This window comes from Ambystoma mexicanum, chromosome 9, assembly GCF_040938575.1.
Source record: "Ambystoma mexicanum isolate Mex_15411 chromosome 9, UKY_AmexF1_1, whole genome shotgun sequence".
NCBI classification, from domain to species: domain Eukaryota; kingdom Metazoa; phylum Chordata; class Amphibia; order Caudata; family Ambystomatidae; genus Ambystoma; species Ambystoma mexicanum.
Window position 1 is genome coordinate 375310520 of NC_090931.1, and position 16374 is coordinate 375326893.

A 16374-nucleotide genomic window follows, 5' to 3' on the forward strand; every position below is an offset into this window, starting at 1 on the left:
CAAGGTTTCAAACTTTTTGAGAATCAAGGCTGCAAAAATCTTGCCGTCTGTGTTAGCAATATTGACCACAGCCCTTTGTTTAATTTTAGTATAGTATTGGTCAACCCATAGGTCCTTCTCTCTCAAAATCTATGTCCCAAGCCGATTTACCGGGCATGTCCTTAGCTTGTTCAATTTCATCATTCATTTCAATCTAGTGTGTATGTCAGTTAGTTTCACTCACCCCTTTTCTCTTAGATTACATTTGCAAATTAGCCTAATTACTAATTATTGACCAAAAATTCTGTGTATTATTTTGAGAGAGTCTTGAGCATTGTCTCACCATCTATTTGTATCATCGAATATCTATGGGTACGGATCCAATGTTTATACGTGCTGTCTAACTCACATTTCTTTTCACAATATTTCTCATCATTTAAACAATTTAATCTTAACTGCCGAAGCGGATGTCGATAGATTTCCTTTCTAACCCATACTGCTCTATCAAATCTATGCGTTTTGGTAGTTCTCATTATTTGTGAACATTGTGGCATCTTATTATCCCATAACAACAAATTGAACCCCTGACTTGAACACACATCTGTCAATTCCCCCAACAGTAGCATTATTAGTAAATTTCTCTAATTTCGTCACCAGTCTAGTCCCTCCACTTTTATATTTCTGGATCCGGTTGCCTTCACAATTCACAATCAGATACGTATGACAATTAGAGAATTGCATTATTTTGCATCCAGCTTAAGCGATGTTACAAGCATGTTATGGTCACTTAAATTAGTGTATTTCTCCTCAAAGGAACTGCATGTATCAAACATGGCTCTTGTTAAGATCACATAGTAAATGACTGAGTCCTCCTTTTCCAAGTTGCCTTTTTCTGCAGGTCCCCAATCATATTGCCATTGCCATTCATCATATTCCACTCTTGAAACACAGCTCTCCATTTATTTCCATTAAGGCAGTGGATTTTAGAATTGTTTAGATAGTAGGAATTTAGGTCACCAGCCAGTATCACATGGGGTTCACCACCAGACAACCATAAGCCCGATATATCCGATATTTCATTCAGGAATATATCTACTTCCAGTACTACCGGATTCAAGAGGACGCATAGCTTCTTTCCATTTTTTTCAGTCCCTATGGAAATGGTCTGAATACCAGGAACGCTCTCCAAAACTATGGTTGTAGATTTTATCTTGGAGTTTCTAGTGGCAATCAGCAGTCCTCCTGATGGTCAGATACCCTTATTTAAGGGCTGGTTGCTGAATTACAGTGAACCCATCTAACCATATTTTAGTGGAGAGCCATGTTTCTTGAAACATACTTTATTACTAGTATCAAAGATATAATTTTGATTCTCATTTTTCCAAAAGTTGCTATTGAATTCTCTTGTATTCCAAACTAGTAAGCGTATTTCAACTAATATCACAGATCATTATTGGCACCTATCTTTCTTGGTCAATTCACGCTTCAGAGTATCCAACAGTCATGACCAGTTCCCTTGTGCATCAGCAATACTTAAATTACTCAGTCTTTCTATGGAAGTTCCTACTTTCGCCACATCATTATGTGTGCTACCACCACCTATCCGAGACTCGTGTACCTGTTCACCATATGTGCCACCAAGTATGTTATCATTCCTTTGTAACAAGGTCTTTATTTCTTTCCTATCTTGATATATCATACATCAGAGTTTTATTAATTCATTTTGTTGATCTAATAAAGATCTTATGACAAAGGAAGACCTCCAATGTACCTCCACTAGACCTGTACAGTTCTCATATGGAAAACTAATATAATCTATGTCTAAGGTGGAGATTCTCTTTAAGGCTGGCATTTCCTGAAGTAATTTCAATATATTCACCTGATTAAGGACTATATCCAAATGTTGTTGTGGTTGAAGTTCAAATGAGAGCGTCCTGTCGTCTTCATTCTTTTTGGTTATAGGATCCCCCCCATACACTTTGCCCTGAAGGAATTTGGTGACTTTTCTTAGATTTGTCTATATAACTGAATCCCTCTTTGCTTAAATTCCTTTCTTTTGGTTCAAATAATTTGATCAGACTCTCTCTTTCCCCTACTTCCCATCGTAAGTGGTGAATCACCCAGCGAATGCACTAGTGTGGCTGAAGTCATCAATTTGTATTTGGTTCAGCCGCATACTTAATTTTTTAGGTTGAGCTATCTGAACTCTTGTGATTGTGGGTAATTCCCTATAGCAAAAGATTTCTGCTCTGGTTGCTTAGGCATGTTAAAAATTCCAGCCCAACATTCTTTTCCCCCCAGATGTTTCCGCTTTTTCTGAATGAGTTAGCTCTATATCAGCACTCTTTTTTATTACTGCAGAGAAATTCAGTTGTTGAACTGTCTGACTTCTGTTGATCTATGACCCCATTTATTGGAAAATTCTAATGAACAATTTGTTGCACCATATCATCTCTGATTTGCATAGTATGAATGGCCTTATTATTGATCCAAAATCCCCTGCGGGTCATATCATCCTTAACTCCTGCACAAGACAATATATTTTTGACCTGTTGATCCTTTGGGATTTATTTGGGTGACAGAGTTATTTTAAGTTAAATCAATACATTCAAGGTACCCCCTTTCTGTTTCACTTGCCATGTCTGAATGTTGGGATGAGATTCGTTCTAATACAACTTCCTTTGCCTTTTCCCAGATGGCATTGTTAGAATTAGCACAATCCTCTTCTTCATCCTCAAAGTGGAGGTTGCTAAGAAACTTTCTAGAATTATACCTGAGCTAGTTTCTCTTCCATTTTATAAGTTTTTTTCAACAATTTTTTTGATAGCTTTCCTATGGCATAAGGTTCTTCTCTTTGCCCTTCTGGTATTGTCTGTTTTCTTTCATTATTATCTAAGTGTGATAATTTGTTTCTGTTTGAGGGCCCAATTGCATAATATATCAATCGTTACATTCAATTTACTCCATATTAAGGTATGGGCTTTTACCTCATCTCTAATATTATCATAGAGCTTTACAGATGCAGTGTTCAATGTAATGCCCAGATCGATGGCATTTAAAAATAATTTGTTCATCAACTCCCCTTATTGTGGGATGCATCATTCTTGGACCACTAACATCTGGTCCCTGTGCTAGATTACTAGTAGTGAGTAGTTTCAATAGTTGCAATGGGGAGCCAGGAGTTATCTTACAATTGATTGATGATATGTCTCCTTCCACAATTTGTATCTTAATACCTGAGAAACCTGTTTGCACCGAACCCTTCTTTTCCTTAGAGCTAGTCTGAGCAATATCAAATGCTAGACATAAACTGTTTCCCACACTCTCCAGTATACTATTATCAGTCATATTCCCCAAGCCTCCCATTAGGCCTGCTCTAAGGGGTTTGAGGCATCTAATTTCTGTACTAGACCCTGCGTGTGGAAAGAAATCGGTAATAGTCTGACCAGCAACAGATGTTACACTCTCAGGCAAAGATTGTTTTAACATAGATTTTGATTTGTCTGCAGTCCAGAGCCTTTGGATAATGTTCCCATTGGGCTCATACTATTCGCTGGAACCATCCATTGTTGTGTCTGTTCCTTCTGCATTACCAGATCAATATGGATGGTTTGTACTAACTCATCCTTTGTATGGATTTGCATTTGGAGAGAGTGGGGGATTGTGTGTCTTTGAGCTTCCATTGTTGTTCCGTTCTAGTTACTCATGTTTGATGGCCACTGTAGATCTTGCATGACCAGTGAATCCAAGACAATTGATTTTTTGTAAATTATTTTCTGCCTGTTTCTGGTCACTCAAGGTGACATGCTTAAGGTTTCTAAATCGGTTCTATATTTGTATACCTATTACGTTGTGATTGTGTATATACATTATGGTCTGCTGCAAGTATATAGGGTACATATAATGTGGCTTTAGAGAACAATATATTGTCTATGCACTTTATAGCTCTTTGTTTTATACACTCCAATTAACCAGTTCTGAGGGAGCTCAGAGACAAGTAGCCCGTAGTCGTCCCGACTCTAAAGGAACAATATGTTTGTAAACCACATAAACTGTTTTTCTTTGAAATGTCACACTTTTCTTAACACATGGATAGACCTGGTTACTTGCGCTTATAATTGTTCCTTTCTGAGAGCTCAAAGGCCCAGGACACGCAGTCACTCTCTTCTAGTGGAACAGTTAAACAATTGTAAGCAACAAAGGTACAAGGCAGGAACGCTACCAGCAATCGAAAAAATCAATGTATGCACCATGGTGCTTTGGAATAGCACAATGACCCAAGAGCCCACCATCGCTTTCTTATCTAGGGTCAATGTAATATCTTTCCAGTGTCCAGTGGCAAGATTATGCAAAGCTTTGGAGAAAAAATTGCCCACAGTCATTCTCCTCTTTAAGCACCAAGACAGGATTTCCAAAAGATGAATGGACAATATAATCTGGTTAGTTCATTACAGATTCTTTACAGTTCTAGGCCGCCATCGGCCAAAACTCCTGCCGGTATTGAGGCTGCGAGTTAACACAGTCAAGACCGAGGGACCTCAAAGGTATAAGTCCGCAGTCACTCCTTCACAAACACCAATTTGCAATAAATCTATATGTAAATGTTCGATGAGCAGAGATTTCAAAAAAGGTAGCAGGCGCTCCTTTCCAGAAAGAACATGGCATGATAACATGTTCTGAGATGAGAGTTTGCAGCACACGCTTTTTGCTCACTGTACCTTTCACAGATGGGAAATATCCATTTGCATATCAGTCTTTGTCCCGCCCACATGGGCAGTCCAGCACCGAAATACTATGGCAATTCCTCTCTGAACAAGAGTACCAAAAGCAACCCCATACATGTGTTTCAGCCTTGTTGGGCCTCATGAGTGAGGTGAAGCTTTGTCTCTCTGAGCACAGTGAGCAGGGAGTCCACGTCTGGTTGCCCCCAGGAAACTCAGGGTGACCAACCCCAAGTTCCTTTCAAATATTTCAAAAAAGGTAGCAGGCGCTCCTCTCCAGAAAGAACATGGCATGATAACCTGTTCTGAGATGAGAGTTTGCAGCACACGCTTTTTGCTCACTGTACCTTTCACAGATGGGAAATATCCATTTGCATATCAGTCTTTGTCCCGCCCACATGGGCAGTTCAGCACCGAAATGCTATGGCAATTCCTCTCTGAACAAGAGTACCAAAAGCAACCCCATACACGTGTTTCAGAGCACTTTTTGATTTATGGAGTCTAGAGCCGTCCAGCCGTCCACCATACACCGAAGATTAGCTTCTGCACTTCGCACAGGCTGCTGGTTATATAGAGTGGCACCACCTCCCTTGAAGTTAAAGGGCTAGTCACTGCGTACACAAGAAAACAATTCTTGGAGATAATTCCTTTTAGTTCAAAATGCTGAACTCCAACACCGAACACTTAGCTTCCACACTTTCCTCTTCTTGCTGCTTTTCCAGAGCTGGACATAGGAAGAGTAATCACTCTTGCAAATCTCCTAGACCTTCTACAATTGAGGAAAATTGAAGAGGATACCAACATCACACGGCCGTACTGGCAAGGCATGAAAGGTTTCTTTATCAAACTGTCCTCTTTGGCCATGGAAACAGAGAAGCTAGAATGGGGAACTGAGGGAGAGTTGGTGGAACAGGATGATTTCAGAGGCACATATGCTAGGAACAAATCTGTCGGGTTGGTTGTGTTGGTGTATGTAAGGCAGAGCAGGGACACAAAGACCAAGATGATCCTTTTATGTAAGCTTGTTCAGGTTTTCATCAATGATGTACACTTCATATGATTGGTACCTCTAGATAAAGCAAGATGACCATGAAGCTTATCAACTCGCACAAGAGGAACAAAGTCCCTCCCTGCTTCTATGAACTGCAGCTCTTGATAATCATTCCAAATATATCTTTCTTCTGCTGATAACCCATCAACGGGTTTAGAGTCTCCAGCCTGAAGTGTCCATCCTGATTTGGGCTAATGGTTCAACAATCTTCGAAAAGGTTTGGTCACTGATAGACTGATTGGTAGATTCCCTTCCTTCTTTTGGAAATGTTATTGCTGTTCTTTTTTTTCAGAGGATCCACACTAACCTGTTGTAAAGTAAAAGAATTCTTGGCCCATGACAATGGTGTTTCAATTACTGTTCTAGATTTGGCTGTCTGCATTTGGTCACTGGGACAGGGATAAGCCACTTAACAGTATCAATAAGTAATTCAGGGATAGTCACCTGCATGGAGTTACTCGACAATGCCCTGTTTATTTCGGGATGTGCAGATGTTCCTTTACTATTCACTCATGAAAATAAAAGAATCTATTTAATGATGTTACAACCTTTGGGGGCAAGCCCAGGCATCCATCCTAAAATAATGTGCTTCTTCCATTTCTCCAGGCAGCCTCCTTTTACTGTGATAAAATGGGTTTTGAACCATTTGCTTACCAGGGTCTGGAGACCGGAAGAAGGGACGTGGTGTCTCACGCCATCAAGCAGGGCAAGGTAAGGCAATAACACGTTTAGGACATTGAAATTACTGTTTTTTTTCTGTAAACCCCTTAACATTTCCATGAAGAGATGTTTAACTTTGATTGCCAGATATGAGTAATTAGGCCTACGTTTTGTAGTGGTGTAGGCGTTTATACCAAAGATTTCCCCTAAATTTACCAAAAGGGGGCTGGGTTCAGAAAGAAGTGCCCACCATGCATTCTGTAATATAATATTTGCATTATTTGGCTTCATAGGTGTGAGACCATAAGATGTGATTTGCATCAACCACTCCCTCTACCCACACATTGTCTATCTACGATAAGGCGAATAAGTGCAGTTTGGCAAATCCAACAGTTTTGGCTTTTGTGTATTTGCTAGGCGCTGCCATAATGTTTCTACATGGTCATATGATAGCAACAGCTGGAAAATGCTGTGAGAACCTGGTCATATAATAGCAGTACCTGGTAAATGCCTATACACAAGCCAACACTGTTGGGTTGCCAATGCTGTTTTAAGTTTTCTTTGTAAAATATAGGTTTATTTAAAAACTCCCAGTTTTATGTTTACAATGGTTTGTAATTTAAAATAAAGTCAGCAAAGATATGCTTACTTTCTTTTCTTTTCTTTTCTGAATCCATAGATTATTTTTGTCTTTCAATCACCTCTGAATCCTGGCAATGAAGGTAAATGATTGCATAACGAATGTCATACCCTGTTTCTTTTCCCTCACTCCCTTTCCCTCGCTCCTTCTCTTAGCCAATTTCTTTCCCTATCATTCTTTCTCTCTCCCTTTCTTGCTCCATCTTCTTCTGTCCTTCGCAATAGCTGTGCACTGCTGGAAGGTGTGGTGTAACCAAGATGGGCCCAGTCATGTGGACAAGGGGAGACCCGAGTCACGTGATGTGGGCGTGAATAAAGGTTGGCCGGAATAACGTCATTCGGACCAAGTGAGCAACCAAGTGAGTCACAGTGTTTTATTGCGCTCTGTATGTCTGAGGTCCGAGTGGGCCTGCGAATGTATCCTGACCTCCAAATCAACACCGGAGGTCAGGTTTATTAACATAACAGAAGGGAAGCACCCTACCAGAGTTATATAGCACTGACAAGCAATTAAAGCAAACAAGCTTACACTGGTTGCTGGTGACTAAGGTACTGACTGAGCATTACTGAGATAATAATCACCTTGCTGACATCCAGAAGGTCACTGCTGAAAGACACTCTCAAAGCTGAAGTCCTGTACCATTGAAAGTGCACTCCTAGGGGGAATTCAACGCTGCAGAAGTCTTCTAGTACTGGCAAGGCATTACTAGATGTCCGCACATTGCTGTATTCTTGCACCCGCTCATTGACTCAGTTTTATAGATCACACCTGCCCTAACTCTCTTGCACATGGTTCTCAACCCAACAATACCTTTAGACCCATTCGCTTACTATTTCTGACTCCTTTCTGCATTGTTTGCAATATGAAAATCACTTCCCACACTGTCCTTTATATGTAAAGTGACAAAAATGATTTCTACCACATCTTTCTCCAACACTCAGCTGCTTCTTCAGATTGAGCTGGTCCCCAAAGTGGCCTCCCATGCTTTGGTTACTTTAATGAAATGTAAGTTCTTCCAAAATGATGCAGGGGCTCCCGAGAGCACACAATTGCACTGCTTACTGCCCCTTCAGACTGAAACAGTCTGGTCATTTGTTGGCATTTGTATTTAAAGAAAATGAAGTGTTTTGTTAAGAATTACTGTACACATCGTATATTGATTCCTGGAAGAGTACCATTGCTGGGTGCTTTAAAAACCTTTGCAAAGTCATGATATATTAGTTAATGCTCTAAACCTGCTGGCTGCGAGGAAGGATCTGGAAGCAGTAAATGGGGACAGCACACGACAAACGCTTAAAACATCTTCAATAATAACAGTATTTTTCAACCATATACAGAATAACACTGCAGTTGTGATGTGATGTGGTTGTGGTTCATTGAGTGGCTGCCCTCTAGCAATCTGGGGTAACTTCCTGTGATAATCTGGCTCTTAAGAGCCATCTTGAAGCCAGCCATTGTTAGAATGTCTGTAATTTCAGGGGATTGGACATTCTGTGATAGAGAGCAAGGAGAGTGATGGAGTGAAAAAGGGAGACACCACAGGATGCACCAGGGGAGGTTAGCAGAGCTTGGCAGCAGGGAGTGACTATGGGTAGACATATCCAGACAATTGGGGGAGGGAGCCATTCCTTGATGGATTTAAACATAATCTAAGAGGAAGGAATTTGAAGGGGGAGCAATTTTGCATGGATAGCCAAATAACATGAAAGCGGTGAACAGAGGTGGGCGAGGATCACAGGAGGTTGCACAGGGTATGGGTTGCAAAGTTAAGTGCCTTGTTAAGAAGAGAAAAAGGGAAGATGTTAGCCATATGATGAGGCTAGATCAGTGATATAAACTGTTCGGACCAGGGTGGCAGTGTGTGTTTTTGGTAGAGTAAAAGGTGACAAGGGGGACAGATTTTTTTGCTTGTCAGACTGTTAAGACTGGCAGCCATCTTAGTGTACGTGGTGAAGTTTCAGGTTGCAGTCAAAGAATACTGTGGCGGAATGAATATAGGAGCAGAAATAAGAGACATGGGGCCTCAGTACGAATTTGGAGGTAGCTCAAGGCAGTCACTGATGTGGATGAATACTAAACCTAGAAAACTTTGCAAGAGTGAGGAAGGAGATGTATGGGTGGATAATTGCCATTGACTGGGATGTTTGAGTCAGCAGTCAGCTTCTTCAAAATGGATATGATGGTGGGCACCTTGAAACAGGCTGGGAAGATACCAGAGGAAAGTCAATCGTTAAAGAGAGCTGAGTGGTAGCAGCAGGTCTGGGGTACAGCTCCTTAACTTTTGTGATGTGAAGGAGTCAGAAGGAGCACATAAGACATTTCCACTGTGGTCCTAAGGTACCAGCTCAGGCGGGTTGGTTGGTGTGAAGTTTGATAGATGGTAACAGTTGCGGGTGGTGAAGAGAAGGAAGGACGAGGCTAGTAAATTCATTAGCTGAGGGCGGTGAAATCATCGACTGGAGGGTGTGGCAGACAAAACCTATGACTCAAGAAGCGAAGGTTCAAACTTAGCATATTTAAAAAAATTCAGTGGTTGGAAATAGCGATGAGTAGTTTGCCAACAAATGAAAGGGGATTCCCTCCTTGTCACTGGCCTAAATCAACAGTGACGGGTTGGGCCATGGTTCTTCTTCTTGTGGAGATACTGGTCTCCCGCAGTCTCATGAGTATAGCACGCAGCTGCTTCTTGCCTCTTAGTAATAGTCACAGGGGTAGACCACCCAGCCGCCTCTTGTCAAAGGTTATGGTTACAGGGATTTTGCGCAGAGCGGCTCTTTGTCAGAAGTTCTCCTTCCCACATGAAAATAGTGGCCAGCTCGCCAATAATTATCGTCATTAGGACTAAAGTGCCTAACTCAATTCTTCCTGATCTGGGGTTACAGTGCCCCAGATTGCCTTACGGGATATAGTGCCTTTCCAACTTCTAAGGGACAGGGTGCAATACTCTTGTTTAAGGGCTACCGCTCCTTACTCACTATCGGGGATCTCCCATGCCTCTTTATTTTATAAGGGCTCTGGTGCCCTTTCCGCCTATTTGAGGGTATAGTGTGCTTCTAGCTACTAACAATTGAGTCACAATCTCTTCACCCTGTAAAGCCTTTTATCCCTTTGAGAGAAACATTAAGGGGCCTGACTCCTGAAACCTTCCTTGAGGTTGTCCCACAGAATTCTGTCCCTTTTTTCCAGCAGTTTCAGCATACCTCCCATGTCTACTCTTAGGTTCTCCTGCCTAGAAGTTGTTTAAGGATCACAGCCAATTCTGCTTCTTCTTTGGCTTTTTTGGCTTTTCCTGGCATCCTCTCCTCCCTTACCTCATTCACACCAGCTGTACCCTCAACGTTCAGCTCTCAAAGCTCCTGCCATGGCTCACACCTTTCACCTTGCTTCTCCAGACTTATGCAGGCCTTCCTAAATTAAATTCTTTCATTTTCTGATTAACTCGACATGATGCTATCATGCATGTGCCTTCACATTGGTGAAACCTGTTGTTCATCTCTTTTGCTCCCCCCCCTGCCCGTGGGTCAGAGGTTTCCTAAGGTTTTAAAAGACATGGCAGCCATCTCTGTGCCAGGCCAAAATCCCGCCCACTCACAAGTCCTGATGTTAGCTACTGACCCGCCTCCTCCTTCCCCAGAGTTTTGTGCACTTTTGTGGGATCTTGTTCCCACTCTCCTCAGATCGTCCCAGGCATTTAACCTTGTTTACAGTCATGGTAGGTCCACATGGGGACCCCAGTTTACCAGCGGAGAGCCACATGTGTACTCAGCAGCATCTTCCTTCTTGACAGTGATTGGGTTACAAGGGCACTAATTGTCTGTTTTTACATGAGGGACCATTGTGGCTGGGTGATGTTATTCTTTGATCCTCAATATTCACAGGCTTTAACACCAGATGATCAGTCTCCAACAATACCCACATTGCCTTATCATAGAGCTTTGTGGCTGTTGTCTTTACTTTCTTGTTTTTTCACATTGGGCCAACACGGGTAAAACTCTCTTAAGAGTGCGATTCCATATCACTTAAATTAAGGCACAGACACAGAAATGTAGGGTGTCTCTCCAACTCGGATCGCCTCCATGTAGCTCACAGCTCTGGGTAGATTTTCCAGGTAGGCCAGTTTTTCAGTCTTTGGATAGCATGGGAAGAAGAGAGCAGTGTGATTAGATGAGGTAGTCTAATATCAACACATCCATAAAGACGTCACTTCAATAGAATTATAAGCTTAGGGAGAGATCACTTTATTCACATGGCTCAATCCAATTGGAAACACCGTATTGCTGCACCCTGTGACTTTGGAAAGTTCTGAAAAGGAATGAAACATACACTTTCAAATATATATAGCGATTGGACTCTATATAACATTCCTATCCGCCTAATGCTAATATGCCTCTACAATATTTATTGAATGAGCAAAAATGATTTCCCATTCCCAGCTGTTAGGTGCCAAGAAGCGTTACATATTAGAAGAGGAGATCGAAATGGCAATAGGTCATTTTAAACTAAGGATATGCCACACCAATTCACAAACCCACAAACCAGACTTAATCAAACGATGATCACTAAGATAGAAATTTATTTGGTTGAACATTATTTAGTAACAAATAAAACAAAAGAACCAGTGACAAATCTAGTATATAAAAAAAAGCCACCAACCGCATAAACTGCTCCAGTTTTAGATGTATAAATCATGTATAAGTCATTTGAGGATGACCTCGAAAACACAGCAGACGCAGAGGGCTGTGCCACACTCATACGCCTTGAACTCTCGTCGGCCTTCAATATCAATAACCACAGCATCCTCATTGACAGACTCCACTCCATTGGCATTAGGACACAGCACTAAGGTGAATATCCTCATTCCTTACCATAACACCAAATCACCCCCCTCCTTTTCTCTTCATCTGCATGCCCTGTCAGCAAGACGCCTGCCTATCTCCTCTTCTCTTCAACCTCTACGAGTCCTCTCCCCGCACTAATCTGCTTGCACAACTTAACCTGCTACAACTATGCCAACGACACACAAATCATCTTTAGAATCCCCTAAATCCATCTCCACCCCCCACCCAGACCCTGCATCCTGCCTCACCGACATTGATCGTTGGATGATGGTCAACCACCTCCTCCTCAGTCCTGGAAAAACAGAGATCATGATCTGCAGAAGACAGACCTCTTCCCGCAACCTGTCCTCCCTCCCTATGCCCCCGCTGCTTCTGCCACAGTCAGAAACCTGGGCTGCACGATGGAGACTGCCCTGACTCTATTACATAACATTAACACTGTGACCAAATCATGCTACCTATTCCTCCGCATACTCAGACTCATCTTACCTCACCTAGCCCCACAGAGTGACTGCAATCACGACCATTGTCCTCTCCCGACTAGACTACACCACCTCTCTCTACCTAGGCACCCCTACCTACCAACTCACAAAGCTCCAAAGAGTGCATAACTCTGCAGCTTGGCTCCTCTTTGCCCTCGGCCCGAGAGAGCACATCATCCCTGCCCTCCGTATTCTACACTGACTCCCAGTCGGATGATGGGCCGCTTTCAAAGTCATGTGCATTACTCACCAATCACTACACAAGACAGGCCCAAAATAACTTCAACAAAAAATCACCCACTACCACCCCAATAGTAACCTACGATCAGGCACTGCTCTCCTTCTGATGGTCCCCTCTTTCAAATCAACCAGAATTGGAAGCACCACCTTCTCTGTCTAAGTCCCCTCCATCTGGAATTCTGTGCCTCTTACAATTCGATGCATAGGGGGCCAACTGGCCTTCCGCAGGGCCCTCAAGACATGGCTGTTCCCCTCGGCCCCCTGACTAATCCTGTTCTCCTCCGTAAGATAGCTATTCAGCCCAGGATGACCACGGCAGGAACAAATCTATTTGAGGTCGAAATTAGCATTTGTGGACCAGGACCAAAAAGAAGCTACTGGGTATCAGCTATCACCCATTAGGCAGTAGCTATGTCTCAGGAACCAGAAGCTACCACGGCAAATCTTACTTGTCTGCAAGATGCAAACTCATTTTTTGTCCATTATGCATTATCCAATATGCTCGAAGTGTCCCTTAGGTGTGCCCCTTATTATCATTTATACACATTCCCAAACGTACAGAGTTAATATCACATAGCTATGTTTGTATGTCACCACTTGGCTGGGGAGTCATAATTAGGTCCTGGTAGCTCTTGGTTTCAAGCTAACCAGGCACCTCTTGGCTATAACCGGGAGCTAAATAGCTCCCAACTCCTGGCAATTTCGAACCCTGCATACAATCACCAAAGGACGGTAATAACTGTTCCCAATACAAACCCCCCTAAGAATACCAATAGAAAATAGTAAAGATTCCACACTGCGGATACAAAATCAAGAAGCCAGGAATAACAGACAGATACGTATCTCACCCCATACTTTTGGGAGATAGTCAAAGCAAGGCTAGCCACTCTGTTGCTCTTGAATTAATGGGTAGCCATGGTATTGCATTATATGATGATTGAGGGTAGTCAATGTATTGCCAATAGATAAACATCTGAGGGTAGCCAATTCTACTGCACTTAGTTAATTTTGTTTTCAGGATAAACAGTGTACTGCTCTTAGAGGACTCTGAGGGTAACCAATGGATTGCAGTTTGAGGCTAGCCATTGTACCTCATTCAATCAAATTCTTAGAGGTGAACAATATATTGCATTTAGATGAATTTGAGGATAACCAATGTATTACATCTAGTCGAATCTCTGAAGATAGCCAATGTATGCCTATAGATGGATTTTTGAGGGATGCCAATGTGTTGCATTTTGGATGTGATTTTGAAGGTAGGCAATTTATCACTGATAAATGAATTCTTGAGGTCTAGCCAATGGCCCTGATTACAAGTTTGCCGGTATCCCGCTGGTATTGCCAGCGGGATACCGGCAAATTGCACTTACCGTCTCTGCCACCCGATATCCTGGTATTAGTAAACATGCCTGCGGTTCTTGCGTTCGTGTGCGAGTAGAGGCCTGATCTCTTGGCAGGTCAGGCCTGCCGGGAGATCCGTGGCCCCCGTCGGCAAACTTGAAGTGTGTCAATCCGGAAACAATGCCGGAGCCGGAATTACCTGAATTTTTTCCAGACTGGCACACTCATGATGAGGCCCGATGTCTTAGAATCTCTGTGCTTTTACATAGGAAATGGGTAGAATTTAGCTGCACCATGAATTCACTGCCTTCTTAATTCAGCTGCATCTACACAAACAAGAAACCAGCCAGGGCACGCGGGTACGTATCGTATCAAACTCCACGCTAATCGAAATTAGCCGAAAGCACTGCCATCCACCCGCGCACATCTACTCTCAGGCACTACTGTACAACACATTGTACAACACCTCTGACATAAGAATGCAGTTATCTCCCATGATATATTTTTTCTAGCTACACACATAATGTTTCTCCTGCTCTTGCATACTCATCAGGGCACCACTCAGCACCCATACACAACATGCATCACTCTAAGACTCATTGCACAACACCTCTGTCATAAGAATGCAGTTATCCCCCACAATTAAAATTCGGTCTACCTGCACACATAAAATGTGTCTCCCACTCTCACACTCTCTATAGACCAACACTCAGCGCCCACTCAGTACATGAACTATTCTAAGACATATAGCAGAACACACCTGCCATAAGAACGCAGCTATTGCCCACAATAAAGGTTTGGCCTAGCTGCACACATAACAGACTTGATCTCCAGACCACCGCTCAGCACCCACCCACTACATACACTACTCTGACACATAGCACAACACACCTGCCATAAGAACGCAACTATCCCCCACGATAAAAATGTGGCCTAGCTGCACACATACTGAATCTTCTCTCGCATACTCTCAAGACTACCTCTCAGCGCCATCCACTACATGCACCACTCTAAAACACATCACACAACACCTATGTCATAAGAATCCAGCTATCCACCTCAGTAAAATTTAGTCTAGCTGCACATGTCTCTCCTGCTCTTGCATACTCTCCAGACTACCTCTCAGTACTCACCCACTACATACACTACACTAAGACACATTGTACAACACATCTGCCATATCCCCCACAACAGAAATTCAGTCTAACCTCACACGTAATGTCTCTCCTGCTCGCACATGCTCCCAAACTACCTCTCAGCACCCATCCACATCCCAGCTGAAATGTGTAGCTAGCAGGGACTTGGCCACCCCTATGTACCTCGTACTGGCTAAAATATACACACACATTCCAAACCTCCCGGACAACTTTCCTGTATCTGGACTTCTATCCCTTGAGGGCGTTCAACCTACAGCACGTTGGGACCATACCAATGGTGAAAAGAGCTATTCAAATGAACATTACATTACATTACATTATTTTACATCACATTACATAAAAGTATCAAAATTACTTTACCAGATTCCTGCCAATGAAGATATCAGCCGAAGAGAGATACAGGGAAACCATTAATAAATAAAAATGGAATCTGTATTAGCATCAGACAAGGTCCCTCATGATGGAGATTAGCAGAGCTTTGGTGCTCTCATGTCTGCATTACTGCAGTAGCTTATGTCAGGGTCTTCCTAAAGGCTTGGTATATCAGCTCCAAGTAATTCTAAACAAGGCTGCAAGATTGATCCATGGCCTAAAATCTAGAGTTGGATATATGTAATGGTGTGTGCTATTGTTATACTGCACATCTCCCCTCTTCTCTCTCCCGCCACTATACATTTCCTGGTTGTTTCAAGACTTTGAAATACAGGCCTGAGTCCCTCTCACTCCCTTCCCTGTGCCTCTGACTTGGGGTGCTACAAACCAACTGTGTTCGCGGCAGGCACCTTACAAAACAGCTATGAATAAATAAACAGATAAATGATTTTATGTCACTGCAGAGCTTTCCGTTCTTCCTCTTCTATGTAACATATATCGTAACCCTCTATAAGTCCTGCTGGTTTCATTAGCTGTGGGATTCCATACTTATGCTGGTAAGGTGAAAAGGTTCCTCCATTTAGCAGGTCAATATGATAATGATTCAGAAACTTAGTTCATTACAGAGCAATACATACCTAGATGGATACCAACTATTTGCGCTGAGTGGTGGGAAGAGGTAATACTTGCTGGTCCTAAAACACCACTTCTCACATTCCAATGAAACACAAAGACTTCACAATTGACAATGACAACATTATATTGCTTACATAGGTGAAAAGGTTCAAATCAATTCCGACCCGGCTAGAACTATGGAACAAAAAACAAGCATAGATACTATCATCAATCTAAAATTCCTATGGTGGCTCCACTCATCCTCGGAAAAACCAGCA

General features: G+C 42.4%; 1 protein-coding gene across 1 annotated transcript in view; it reads left to right on the plus strand.

Annotated features, from left to right (window-relative positions):
* The window catches only part of LOC138489643 (4-hydroxyphenylpyruvate dioxygenase-like), a 348749-nt gene that overhangs the window by 69634 nt on the left and 262741 nt on the right, over positions 1-16374 (plus strand). Inside the window, exons 4-5 of the mRNA XM_069617322.1 lie at positions 6358-6462; positions 7091-7133. Coding sequence (XP_069473423.1) covers positions 6358-6462; positions 7091-7133 — 148 coding nt within the window. The remainder of the gene's footprint in view (positions 1-6357; positions 6463-7090; positions 7134-16374) is intronic.